Source organism: Phalaenopsis equestris, unplaced genomic scaffold (assembly GCF_001263595.1).
Source record: "Phalaenopsis equestris unplaced genomic scaffold, ASM126359v1 Scaffold000840, whole genome shotgun sequence".
In the NCBI taxonomy this organism is placed as follows: domain Eukaryota; kingdom Viridiplantae; phylum Streptophyta; class Magnoliopsida; order Asparagales; family Orchidaceae; genus Phalaenopsis; species Phalaenopsis equestris.
Genome location: NW_018165280.1, coordinates 4369924 through 4383500, shown reverse-complemented (window position 1 = coordinate 4383500; position 13577 = coordinate 4369924). Strand labels below are relative to the sequence as shown.

The 13577-nt window shown below is 30.9% G+C and overlaps 1 protein-coding gene across 2 annotated transcripts; it reads left to right on the top strand.

Moving 5' to 3' along the window:
* The first annotated feature begins 238 nt into the window (after positions 1–238).
* Positions 239–12934, top strand: LOC110031708 (pyrrolidone-carboxylate peptidase-like). Of its 2 annotated transcripts, none has more exons than XM_020735052.1 (5): positions 239–565; positions 1099–1459; positions 1956–2060; positions 2165–2212; positions 12487–12934. In XM_020735052.1, exons 2-5 carry the CDS (start codon positions 1196–1198, stop codon positions 12727–12729), a joined length of 660 nt encoding a protein of 219 aa, XP_020590711.1. In that variant the 5' UTR covers positions 239–565; positions 1099–1195; the 3' UTR covers positions 12730–12934. The 2 variants fall into 2 exon arrangements, with proteins under 2 accessions (XP_020590711.1, XP_020590713.1); XM_020735054.1 differs by having other exon boundaries at positions 239–594.
* The last annotated feature ends 643 nt before the right edge of the window (positions 12935–13577 follow it).

Here is a 13577-nt window from a genome sequence, read left to right as displayed (position 1 = left end):
TAGATGAAGTTTTCATATATTTCATAATGATAATAATAATAATAAGTCAAGAACAAGAATTTATATTATCGATAACAGCAAAATAACTCTACCCGATATTTACGAGGAGCTAAGGCCGCCTTATTCCACCATAGAGTGAGATGGACAATAAGTATGCAAAATGAAGAACAGAAAAATTAGATTCATCCCCTTCTGCCTTAGTTGTCGTAACGTATCCCGCACACTTTTGTAAAGTTCCAATCAAAACTATAGTTCTTAAATGGCAAACTATAAAATATTTGCTATTTAGTCAACAAAGATAGGCCAAATAATAGAAGAAATCGTTCCATACTGACGTATTCTAGTTAAATTTGCGATTTTTACCCTTCATGGAACAATCCATGGACTCCCTTTATATTTTCGCATCAACAAGGCCGTAACTCAACCACCATTTCTCTGTCATTGCAATGAAACCTACACCATTGACTCATTGATTTGTCTCCACAAGTCCATGGAATCTCTATTATGACAAAAGTTTGATTTTTATAAGGTTTCTTCTTCACTTCGCTCATTTGGCGAGTGAAAGGTGAGAACTTACCATTGATTTTCGTCAAGGTTGATGTTTCTTGGCTTCTGCTGCTGCCTAATTGTGATTCGATTCATGGCTTTTCATTTATTGATTTTAAGTTCCGATTTATTAGCGAGAATTGCTTTCTCTGAATCTAATTATTGGCTTTTTTTAATCGTTTCGGTGGGTTTTGTTTGAGAATCAATTCTAGGTTTTAGGCTGATGGACTTGATGGATTCTATCTTTTTTCCAGATTTCTTTTGATTGGATCTTGGGCGAGCTAGTCTATCTTATTGCGGAATGATTGTTGAAATTTCAATCGTGCTTCAGATGACTGAGCTGAACGTTTAATACTAAAAACAAAGATTATTTTGCGCGTGATATTCGGTTTAGTAGATGTTATTATGATTCATGGCTTTGCGCAATCCTGATTTTAAAGTTTGTCATATATACCCTGAACTAATTATTGATCTCTTCATGACATATAATTTCTGCTCCCAACGCAGTCTTTCTCTCAATTTCTTCTGGTGTTGTATTTTTCTTTGTTACAGAAAAGCCAGAGGAAAAATATTTGTTTGGCTGCTGCAGCTGAAGATCGGTCACATATAACTAGGAATTCATTGGATAAACCAACGTCAGATCATCATAATGGGATCAGAAGCTCCTTCGGTGGTTACAGTTCATATCACAGGCTTCAAGAAATTTCATGGTGTTTCAGAGAATCCGACAGAAACTATAGTCAATAATCTGAAAGGATACATGGAGAAGAAGGGGTTGCCAAAAGGCTTAGTTATTGGAAGTTGCAGTATTCTTGAGTCTGCTGGAGAAGGAGTTGTTCCTTCTCTTTATAAAATATTGGAGTCATCTCTATCCGGTCATGACAATTCGTCTAGTCTTGACCGTGTAATTTGGGTAGGTGCCAAAAGATATTTAATTTTTTTTTACATTTTTGTATGAAAAGTTTTGGGATATCATTTCAAGCTAGATAGCTCTCAAGTAGATCAAGTCCCATGGGGTTATTAGCTTTCATGCTTTAATTTTTTGATCCTTGCTAATAGATTTTATGTTAGTTATATGATTCAAAATCCTTGTATTTCTTTGTTATTTGTTTGTAGTAGCAATTTAGGCAATTTTCAGTTTTTCTTCAAATTAAATAATGTATGCAGGCAGAACTCTTACATGTATTTCCTTTTGTAGCAACTACTAATATCAATAGTTATTTAAGATTTTTTGTTTTCTTGAAACTTTTGGTGAGATAATATATTCGGGTCTATTTGTTTTAGGAATTCCATGTTGTTGGCTTGAGTTTTATGGTTTTAAATTATTGTTGTCATTTATGGTGCTTTGTTTCTTCCTTTTCACTAAAACCTTTTTTCTTTTTTTTCCCCCTTAACTTGTTAATCTTCAGCTTCATTTTGGAGTTAATAGTGGTGCAACTAGGTTTGCTATTGAGAATCAAGCTGTGAATGAAGCTTCTTTTCGATGTCCTGACGAGCTAGGATGGAAACCCCAGGTAAGTTTTGTTTTTCCCTTTGTTTTTCTTTTATCATTCCAAGTAAAGCATTTCGAACAATTTTATATCTCCTCACATTTTGTGGCCGTGTAATTTTCTTCCAGAGAGTACCTATCATTCCCTCGGATGGATGCATCACACGAACACGTGAGGTATAATAGTTTATTTTTTTGTTATTAGCATACTTTACAGTCATATTGCAAAAATCATTTTATAGAATCTTGGTTGTTGAAGTTATTTAGTGGCTGAAAGAGTGAAGAAGTTATTAAACATTTTATTATCACAATATACAAATCTAATATCTTTGTATTGATTATTAAGTTGCTTATAAAAAAATTTCAAGATGAGATACTATCATATATAATATCTGAAGATGATAGTTTTTATGGTTTAGGCATCTACTAAAACGAGTGAAAAGTTAGAGGATGGTGGGAATTTAATAAGATATAAGGAACTTTGAATTATTTGATTATTGGTCGGGTATATTATAGGCCATTTTGATGCAATAAATATGATTTTTATTTATTATTATTTAGAGAAGATTAAGTGAATAATTGAATTAGTATATTGAAGGATAGAGATATATGTGTAGGTATAAGTTCTAACTTAAATGTCGAGTGATTGAAATCCGTAGACCCCTTAGGACAGTCGCCAGATATCACATAGAAATGAAAGTATGAAATTGCAGCTGCTTTAGTTATGCTATATGGATTCAATGTTCAACAGTAGAAGAAACTAAGAAACAAACTAAGTATGGTATACATGACAATATTAGGCTAAATATGTGACATAACTAATAAATGTTAATTGTGATTATATATTGGAAAGATTGTGGGTGATATTTAGTGTGGATAAGTTAATGAAAAATTAGTTAAGGTGGTTTGAGTCGTGAAGGATATAAGATAAAATGTTAAGGCACGAAAATTAATGTGAAAGAATATGAAAAGAAAAATTATTTACTATCATGATTAGAGATTTTGTGATATGCTGTGCAAAATAGAATTAATTTATCATGTAGCATCAAATATAAATGATCATTATGTTGTTAACTAGATTATGGAACTAGGTTTTTAATTTTTATTTATTGAAATTAAATAAAACATTGTACTTAAATGGTTAACAGTATATTTCAAAGTATCTTTATCTTTATCTTGTTGCACTCTTATTAGTTTTGAACTATGACTTTTAAACTTATTGAGATAATTTCATATAAAGAAATATATGCTTAAAAATTTCTCAATAACACTTGAGGTAAATAGTTTTTATCTAGAGTTTGATCTAGATTGGTGATGTCGGGTTTTATACTCGGGGATTAATTTACTTGTTGTGGTAATTATTTCAATACTTGCGTTCATAATCATTGTTGATTATTATAGCTTTTTTTGTTGCTGCTATTTCTTTTCTAGCAACATTTTTCTTATCTAACGAACATTGAAATAGCTTCATTAATGTGTAGTTAGGCTCTACTAATTTTTTAAGTTCTATCTTGCAATTTTATTTTCTTACTTCAATCTCTTAGGATTCATTCAATCAAATCACACTTCATGTATGATGAATTGCTAATGTGTTTTACATGCTATTAAAAAAAGGGAAATTTACATATGTAGACCATAAGTTTTATGTATTTACATATCTCACTCCTAAAATTTCATATTTACATACATAGCACTTTGTTGTTTTAAGCCTTTACATGAAAATGTGCATTTCACTTGTAATAAGTGGTAATATTGCTATAGATATTAAATATTTGAGTTCTATGTGTGTAAATATGAAAGTTTAGTTGTGAGATTTGTAAATACAACAACAACAACAACAATAAGCCTTTATCCCACTAATTGGGATCCGCTACATGAATTCTTTATCTCCATTGTGTCTTATTGAGTGTCATATTTTCATTTAATTCTAATAGATTAAGATCATTTTTTATGCAATATGCTCAAGTTTTTTTAGGCCTACGTTTGTCTTTCTTAACATAAGTCGAATCTGAAATATCTACTCTTCTAACCAGATCATCAGTTGGTCGATGTTTAATGTGACCAAATCATCTAATACGACTCTCTAATCTTGCCTGCCACTGGAGCTACACCAACCATATCAATATATTCATTTCACATTTTGTCTTTAAGTGTCAAGCCACTCATCCACCTAAGCATTCTCATTTCGACAACACTTAAACTTAGTTTTATGCTTAGAGCTTTGCATGTCTGACCACCATCTTATAAAATTTTCCTTTTAAGCCCTAAGCGATACTTTTCTATAGTATAATAGGCCCGATGAATTCATCGACTTCAACCATCCAACTTGAATTCTACTAATAAGAACCCCATCTATATCACCATCACTTTGAACAATAGACCCAAGGTATCTAAAATATTCCACATTTTAATGATTTGATTATTCATAGTTACAATTCTGTCACTAGAGCTACTACTACTAAAATTACATTCTATGTATTCAACTTTATATCTACTCAAACAAATGTCTTTAGACTCCAATTTAGACTTCTATAATTCATGTTTTTTTTTTTGAACTCTTTCTCCAGTCTTATCCACAGGTAGGATATCATCAACGTAAAGCATACACCAAGTTACATCCTCCTGTAAATGACCAGTAAGAACATCCATAATTAAAGCAAAGGGATATGAGTTTAAAGTCGATTCCTTATGTAATCTAACTGAAATAGGAAAATACTTGGTCAATCCTCCCACATGTAACAACTCTAGTATGCATATCTTTAATGGCTTGAATATAAGTCATATCAATACCTTTCTTCTCTAGAACTCTTTAAAGGACTTGGAATTTTATTATAAGGTTTTTCTAAATCAATAATAATTATGTGTAGATCCTTCTTATTCTCTTTGTTTTTATCCATCAAACCTCTCAATAAATGTATAACTTCCATAGTAAACCTGCCCGACATAAATCCAAATTGATTATGGGAAATTTTTGTTTCATGCTTTAACCTATGTTCAAGTACTCTTCCATAATTTTAAAGTATAACACATCAACTTAATTCCTCTATAATTTGCACTCTTGTGTATCGCTTTTATTCTTAAAAATGGGGACTAAAATACTCTTCATTCACTCCTCAGACATCTTTTTTAATTCTAAAAATAATATTAATAAGTTTAGTAAGCCATGAAACTCTCAAATCTCCAAAATATTTTTACTTTAATTGGGATATCATCATAATCTACTGATTTTTCACCATTAGTTTTCTTTGAAGCCTCTTCAACTTTTTTTTATTAATGCGATAGTAAAAATAAAACGTTTTATTTTTACTAATGATATTAAGATCATTAAGGTTTATCGTTTTTTTAGAAATTTCATTTAAAGTTTATCAAAATAGCTTACCCACCTATGTTGAATATCTTCCTTTAAGAAGAGTACTTTTTTATTTTCATCTTTAATACACTTTATTTGAATTAAATCTTTAATTTTTTTTCTTTTTATTTGACAAGTTTATACCTATATTTTTTAATTTTTGTTAAGCATCTAATCTATCATAAAAGTCATTAAAAGCAGAATTTTTAGGGTCACAAATTATTCACTTAGACTACTTATAGGCCACATTATATTTTTCTCAGATCTCTATGCTTTTACATCTAAACCAATTTATATAACATAATTTCTTTTATTTTATCTTTTCTTGATAACATAATTTCATTTCTTTTATTTTATCTTTTCTTGCATATTATTATTCTACCACCAAGTATTTTTATTTATAAAATTATTTCCTTTTGATTCTCCAAGTACATCTTTTGTCATTTGTTAATAGTGATTGTTAATTTATTCCACACATAATTAGCTTCTTCATGAACATTCCAATTCTTGAAATCTTAAAGTGTACTCATAACAAATTTTTTATTTGTCTTTAAGATGCTACTATTTAATTCAATAGTAATGTTTCATTGTATTTTTTATCTTACAAATCCTTATTTTAAAATCCAAAACTAATAATTGATGTTGAGTAATAAAATTTCACTTGTAATGAACTTATAGTCTTTATATTCTCGAGGATCTTTTTTTCTCATAAGAAAATAATTAATATATATTTTATTATATTCGTTCCTATAAGTAATAATATACCCGTATCTTTTCTTAAATAAAGTATTAGCAATAACAAGATCATACGCTAAAACAAAATCTAATATGGTTCTCCCTTCTTCATTAATCACTCCAAAACTGTAGCCATCATGAATATTTCTAAAATCTTCTGTCACTCTACCAATATCTCTATTTAAATCTCCTCCAATAAATTTTTTTTTCTTCAAGAGGTATCATTTGCCTTAATTCTTATAGTTCATTCCAGAATTTTTCTTTTGAACCTTTATATAAAGCTACTTGAGGAGTATATGCATTTATAACATTAAAAATCTTAGTATCAACAACAATCTTTAGGGTTATAATTTCATCTCCATTTAATTAAATTTACAACATTATGTTTCAAACATTGATATATAATTACACTTACATCGTTCCTAGTGCGAATCTTACCTGAATACCAAAATTTAAAACCTAAGTTATCAATCTTCTTAACATTTTCTCCAACTCATTTAGTTTCTTGAATACATAGGGTGTTTATCCTCATATGAACTATAATATCTACTAATTATATTAATTTACATGTGAGAGTACCTATGTTCCAAGATCATATCCTAATATTAGTTTAATGGATTAACTTCTTTGCTCGCATCAGTCCATAATGTGAATATCCTTGCTTATTTGACACTACACTAGGGTGGCGGTGTAGCGGCTCTTGCACACTTTACATTGTATCCAGGTCATACAGTGCGTCGCTTCCAGCGGACGCCATAGGATTTACATAAGGATTTAAATGATTTATGTCATAATATTTTGACAAAAATTTTATGTTGGCTATCGATTATCTAACACAACCCTCCACTTTTCGCTTCTGAAACTTTGGGACCCGACAATGACAGTGCCATGTGACATATGTAAATAGATAAAAAAAAAATCAGTTGGTAGCACTGATATAAAAATGCTTCATCTTGATTTGACAAGAAAACATGGAATAAAGTGATTTATAAGCTTTGTTAGTTCAGACCAAAATTTAGTACTGATAGGATATTAATTAAAAGCCATTTATTTCTTTTATGAAAACCATTGTTCCTGATCACAAACCTAGATGAAAAATTTTGAGAGTTGATGTTTTTCTCAGCTAATGTTAAACCTATCAAAAAATCCGTGAAATGAATCATATTTTGATTGCATTAGTTTCAGGGTATTGCTCGTGAACATAATTGGTTGCATTTTAATTTTTCTCAACTAAATGGTATGACATCTTAGCTATTGTTGAACTCCCAAAACACAAATAATTTTTCTCAACTAAATGGTATGACAAATTATAATTATGTTTTAGCAATTTAATGAGATTGTTTGACCACATGAGATATGTTTGTAGTTATAGATAATCTTAGAAGTAAAAAAAAATTCTAGAATAATATGGATCTCAGAAGATCAGATGAGAATTTATTGTAAAGAGGCAAATTGGAGTTTTAAAGTCGAACCAAACTTAATTGGTTGCATTAAAATATTTCACATCAAAGTTTAAGAAGAGTACAGTGATAAACCGAACATATGTAAAATTAGTGGCGGGGTGTGTAAGTACAAATGTTATTAAGGAAAAAAAAAGGCTTTTGCAGATTGTAAATATAAATGATATTAGGACAATAATGCTAGAAAGCTATAGTTATGCAAAATATATTATAAGAAAATGCCAATAATTATAAACTATGAATAAAGTGGAAAACAATGATAGTAGGATTTTATAAATTTAGATGTAATAAGAGTGAAGATAATAGAGTTTTAACTGAATTACATCAAGGAAATAATGAAAAATGAGGATTCATAATGCCATTCCGGAATAGTTGGGATGATGAACTTCATCAAGATAAAATTACCATTTTGAGAAATTTTTGCATTACTGTTTATAGATAATTATTTTATTAAAGAACAAAAATAAAGTAAGCATGCTATATGTGCTGTAGATTGATTTAAAAAAATAAAATTGGCTTAATTTTGAAGGATATACACAAAGAGTAAACCTTTTAGTGCATGAGTAATACTGATTGAGATGCAAAGGATTATGAAAGGTATTAAACTATCTTAGTTAAATTATTTTATCAAAATCTTAATGACCAAGTGGATTTCAAATGAGTGGCGAGGAGGCATATTGGTTTCAATATTTAAAAAAATGTAACTATGTTCATAATTATGGTATTGTGGAATTAAATTTATGGAGTCATACAGTAAAGTTACGGGAAAATCAACTTCCTTAACTTCATAGCTATTTCTATTTCCAGTACCTTACCCCGTGCTTCTTAAGAGTTGACTCATATTTATTAAGCAATAATTTTGATTAATTTTTATGCTAGTTTCTTCTGAATGATTTTCTATTTATATGATATATCAAGTAATAGTCTGGGTCTTTTTAGATATTCATAAAGTTTTATCATAAATTAGGCAAGTTTAATCATTATTTAGTTCATTAATATGTGCTATGTAATGCAATATTATTGTAGTGGCAAACGCCAGTTTGTTTGTTGGCTGATATTTTTAAAGAACAACTTCATAAATGATATTCTAATTCTACGTTGATGACATATTCTAGTTGATGAAATTTACATGCATCTATATGTTAGGATATCTAACAACTAAAATAATTATTACAAAAAAAAGAAAGAATAAATTCATCATTGATCTTTCAGAAGGTTCATTTGTGGCTTGAAATTAGAAAATCTTTTTTTTTTTTGAAAAATGATGAGTTTGTTAAAGTCATGATTTGGTTAACTGTTTTTAAAAACCAGCATTAATCTTAACAAATCTTTTCAAACTACCTCAAAAGTGAATTGATGCTGATAATGAGAAAGTGTTATCATGTGAAAGATGCGGCATATACACGATGTCCAATATAATGCTGTTGATTTTCATAATTCAATGAAATGTTTATATTGATATGAAAAGGGGGTATAAATACCCCTACATGAATCCTCTAGTAGGAAAGACAAGAAAATGAAACTAATATGAAAGACAAAATATATCTCCAATTAATCAATTAATAATAATTACATTGAGATAAAGGAAACAACATAAAATAGGAAAGCCTAAAATAAAAAATGAAATAAATCTAATCCAAGGACATAAATCCTAAAATAGGGAAGGAAATAAATCTAATTCAAGAAAATAAATCTAATCATCATTGCAGGAATAAATTATTTTCTAATATAACTTCTAGTACTCTCCCTCAAGTTAAAACATAGTTGACAACCATGTTCAATTTGGATTTGAAAACATCAAATAACTGGTAAGGAAGAAACTTTGTGAGTTAGAACTTGAAAGTCTTGATGCCTAATAGCACTTAGTGTTATTTTTAGTTGGTTGTAATTGTCTTTGACTGCAATTTTTACAGTGTCTGTAACTAGGCGAAAGGTTTTTACAGGTAATGTTGAAGGGAAGTGAACAACCTACATGAAAAGCTGGCTTTTAGTTGATTGTTGTTGTCTTTGACTGCAGTGTCTGTAAGTAGGCAGAAGACTTCTACAAGTAATGTTGCATGAAAGTAGGCAACCAACAGGAAACACTGCAGGGTATGACCTGTAGAAAAGAAATAAGAAAACACTATTGAGGAGGGTTTATTGTAAGAAAGATTCCAGAGGAGGGTCTGATGCAGGAAAGATTCCGAAGGAGGGCTCGCTGCAGGAAAGAGCTCTAGAGGAGGGTCTATAGGTCGACTGCTAGGATTTCATGCCTAAGGAGATTTATAACTTTGCGAAGGGCGCCTTAAAAAAACCGCCACAGTCAATGTTGGGAGATGAAACAGAAACTAGACAAAATGGCGGCATGGTGGAGCAGAAGCGGATTAGGATGCGGAGAGAAAAACAAGAAAAGGAGCTCCAATGTGGCCTCGAGTGGCACCGCCTGAGACTAGGCAAATGGTCTCAAAGGGAAGCTCCATAATGAGGACGACAGAATAGGAGCCGACGCCTGAGCTGGTGATCCAGTTCCTGCCGTCGTCACCGCCACTCAGCTCGCATGTCCAACAACTTCCTTTATAACCCAAGGTGTTTGATGGACACGACATCGACACCTAAAACTTATTGTGATCTCTGCAAGGGTTCCGACAGTAGTGGAAAGGCCTGTAGCCTGCAGGGAGAAAACCTACAGCCGCCGCTGCTGCTAGACAGACTAGTTGTAGCGAAGAAGTCTACAGGGAGAATCCGATGGAAAGGGATCAGCCATTGAGTTTTTTGTAGTTGAACTGAAGAGTTCCAGTGAAGAACTCCATGCAGGAAGAATCTTGCAGGGACTTTTCTCTGCAACTTATGCTTCTTACAGATTCTCCTGAGATGGCTCCTTGGAAGTCGATGAAACAAATGGTGTTCTGCCTGGAATTGCAGTCTACCATGAAACCAGTCCATCCATGGTGCATAATTGATGTTAAGCGCCCCCATCATTTGCTTCCCAAACCAGTCGTTACCCTTTGGATTTTTGATGTTGACAATGGAGGAGAAATGGTTAAGATAGAACTGATCATGTTGAATCCCACTTATAACGAAATTGGTGATCACAAACATCAGTCTTTCTCCCCAATTTGGGAGAAAGGAAACCAGATAAGGTTAACCTATCCAAAACACGATTATGCCAATAATCTCTTGGAAGCGGGATGACACGTTTTTCATGGAAAGAACAAGAAGCGAATTGGGCAAAGAGATTAAGCCTTACAGAGCACATTACTGGATAAAAATTCGTGTTGGTAACAGATCAGAAACCTTGAGATTGAATCGAAGTTTAAGTTCTATCGTAGGAGGAAGGAAGGTAGGGTTTGATCTCAGAGAGTTTAAGGCCTGTAGGAAGGGCACATGTGGTGGAACAGCCTGCAAAGGAGAGATCGGTGGTGGTAGAGTCTCCAAGAAGGGTTACTGAAGATTGAAACCCGCAGCTGAAATTTGTAGGGAAGGAGACCGCCAGATGAATTTTGTAGGGAAGGAAGGAGATCGCCAGCTGAAATAAACTGCATGGAACGAAGGAAGTTTACACGTATAGGGCCTATAGGGAGAGGAAGTTTCCGGTGATAAAACTGTAAAAAATGAGGCGGAGGAAGGGCCTGCAGCACGACAAAGATTGTTGGTTGTAGGGAATAGGAAGTTTCATGTGGCATGAGACTCTAGGGTTTGTTTCAAGGCTCCAATACCATGTTAATTTTTAGAATTCAGCAGAACTTCTATATTGATATGAAAAAGGGATATAAATAGCCTTACATGAATCTTAGAATATGAAAGACAAGAAAAAAAAAAATATGAAAGAAAAAATATAATGCCTGCATCTCTAATTAATCTATTCATAATAATTATTTGGAGAAAAAGAAACGACATAAAATAAAAAAATATAAAATAAGAACAAAATAAATCCAATCCAAAGAATCAAATCCTAAAGTATGAAGGGAAATAAATCCAATCTAAGGAAATTAAATATAATTCTCATAACTTCAAACTGGAATAAGTTAATTCCTAATATAATTTCTTATAAATGTCAATAAATGGGTTCATTTTTGAAAAAAAGGGTTTATGCTTTTCTACTATTAACAAAAAAATTAATTGATTTTTAGCATATTTTTTTCTAAATGTTGTCATTATCTTCCTAAATATATTATTTTATATTTACCATATAGTTGGCATGTTAAAATATTGTTCGGTTCTCCAACATGCACTATTAATAGAATGTTATGTTATTAAAAAATATCTATAGTTTGGTTTGCAAATAACCTTAAACAACAATTTCATAAATGATATTTTTGTTCTATTTTGATGGTATATTAAAGTCCGTCAAATTTGTCTACATCTTTACGACAGTACATCTAATGACTTGAATAAATTATCACAAAAAGAAATATCATAGTCACCATTAATCCTTTTAAGAGGCCATTTAGGATCTTGAATTTAGAAATCATATTTGAAAAAAAAATTGTAAAATTCATCATTTAGTGATATGGTTGGACATGAACATTCATTTTAAACTTCACAAAGTATCTCAAAACAAGCTAAAAAATGATAATTTTATTTTCAAACTGAAAATGAGTGAAAATAATATCATCATTTCTGAAACATATTTTCTATTCACGTGTAATCGAATGAACCTAAACAGCATCATATTGTTATAATGACATTTGAAACAAACAAATCACATTTGATAAATAACATTGCTATATTGATAACATTACTTTCTAAATAACATTAAACCAAACATCTCCACACCCAAAAACATGTTATTCTAAAATCAACTTTATTCAACCGTCTCAATTACATTGTTCTTTTCCTACTTTTCTTATTTGCAAAATTCATAAATGTTTATAACATCATGCATGAGATAAGATCTGTGACAAATAATTGAATTATCTTACATTCAGACTTCTCTTCCTACCAATGAGATAACAAGGGCACTTTCAGGCATGGGATACTGTGTTATGACCTCTGATGATGCGGGCAGGTTTGTCTGCAACTACGTATACTACCACTCGCTTTGCTTCGCAGAGCAGCACAGAATCAAATCCCTCTTCGTGCATTTCCCTCTCTTCTTAACAATCAGTGAGGATACCCAAATGCAATTCGTGGCTTCGCTGCTGGAGGTCATCGCCTCCTTGCAGTATTGAAATCGACGAGGATATCTCGTGTTGTTATGTATATGTTGGACTGTAATTCGGGCATTGGTTCAAAATGCTAAGTTTTTTCCTATAATATGTGTGTTAATGTGTGTATATGTGGTTACTGCAAACAATTTCTGGTCATCCTTGCAATTAATAAATAGTTGAAAAAGGGGTGTGTTGTCATTTTGAAACTTGGAACTTGTCATGAAATATGGGATAAGGGAAATTTTAATTTTTTTTTTTTTTTTTTTTTTTTTTTTGTTTGCATGATGTATGTTTATGGCATATTCTTAAGTTATGATGTTGATGTTTGCTCTCTTGGTAGGCTTATACTGTTCATAAACACAATGGGATCTCCAAACAGACAGAACTAAAAAAATTATAATTATAATTAAAATTAAAGTGTTAATGCTTTGTTATGTTTGGTAAACATGTTTAGTGAGTTAAATAAGAGTTATTAGTAAATAAATAGCTATTTTGGACAGGTTTTCTTGGGAGAATATCTAGTAAATCACTGCGGGCAAATAATACTAGTCATTGCATTATTTATTATTTTATTCAGCTAAGTTATTAGGTAATTAATAGCATAATCAAAATAAAGTATTGAAAATAAATTACTGTTCTATTTAAAAAATTGATTTGTTTAAAATAAAACATTAAAACGTATGAAAATAAATTAAAAAACATATTTTTAAAAAATGAAAATAAAAAATACAAGTAATCTCAGACGGCTCCTTAAATATTTAATGGATGATTGGAGTACTGATAAGTTTTCAATTTCTATACAACGAATACTCAATTTGATGTTAAAGGGGGTATTTTATATTTTATAACGAAGTAGTATTATCAAAATA

What these genes read in the sequence shown, in the direction of transcription:
- LOC110031708 (XM_020735052.1), top strand. Translation starts at nt 1,196, where the DNA reads ATGGGATCAGAAGCTCCTTCGGTGGTTACAGTTCATATCACAGGCTTC. An exon ending in AGCTAGGATGGAAACCCCAG is followed by an intron (nt 2,061 to 2,164) that starts GTAAGTTTTGTT and finishes ATTTTCTTCCAG; the next exon opens with AGAGTACCTATCATTCCCTC. An exon ending in GCATCACACGAACACGTGAG is followed by an intron (nt 2,213 to 12,486) that starts GTATAATAGTTT and finishes TCTTACATTCAG; the next exon opens with ACTTCTCTTCCTACCAATGA.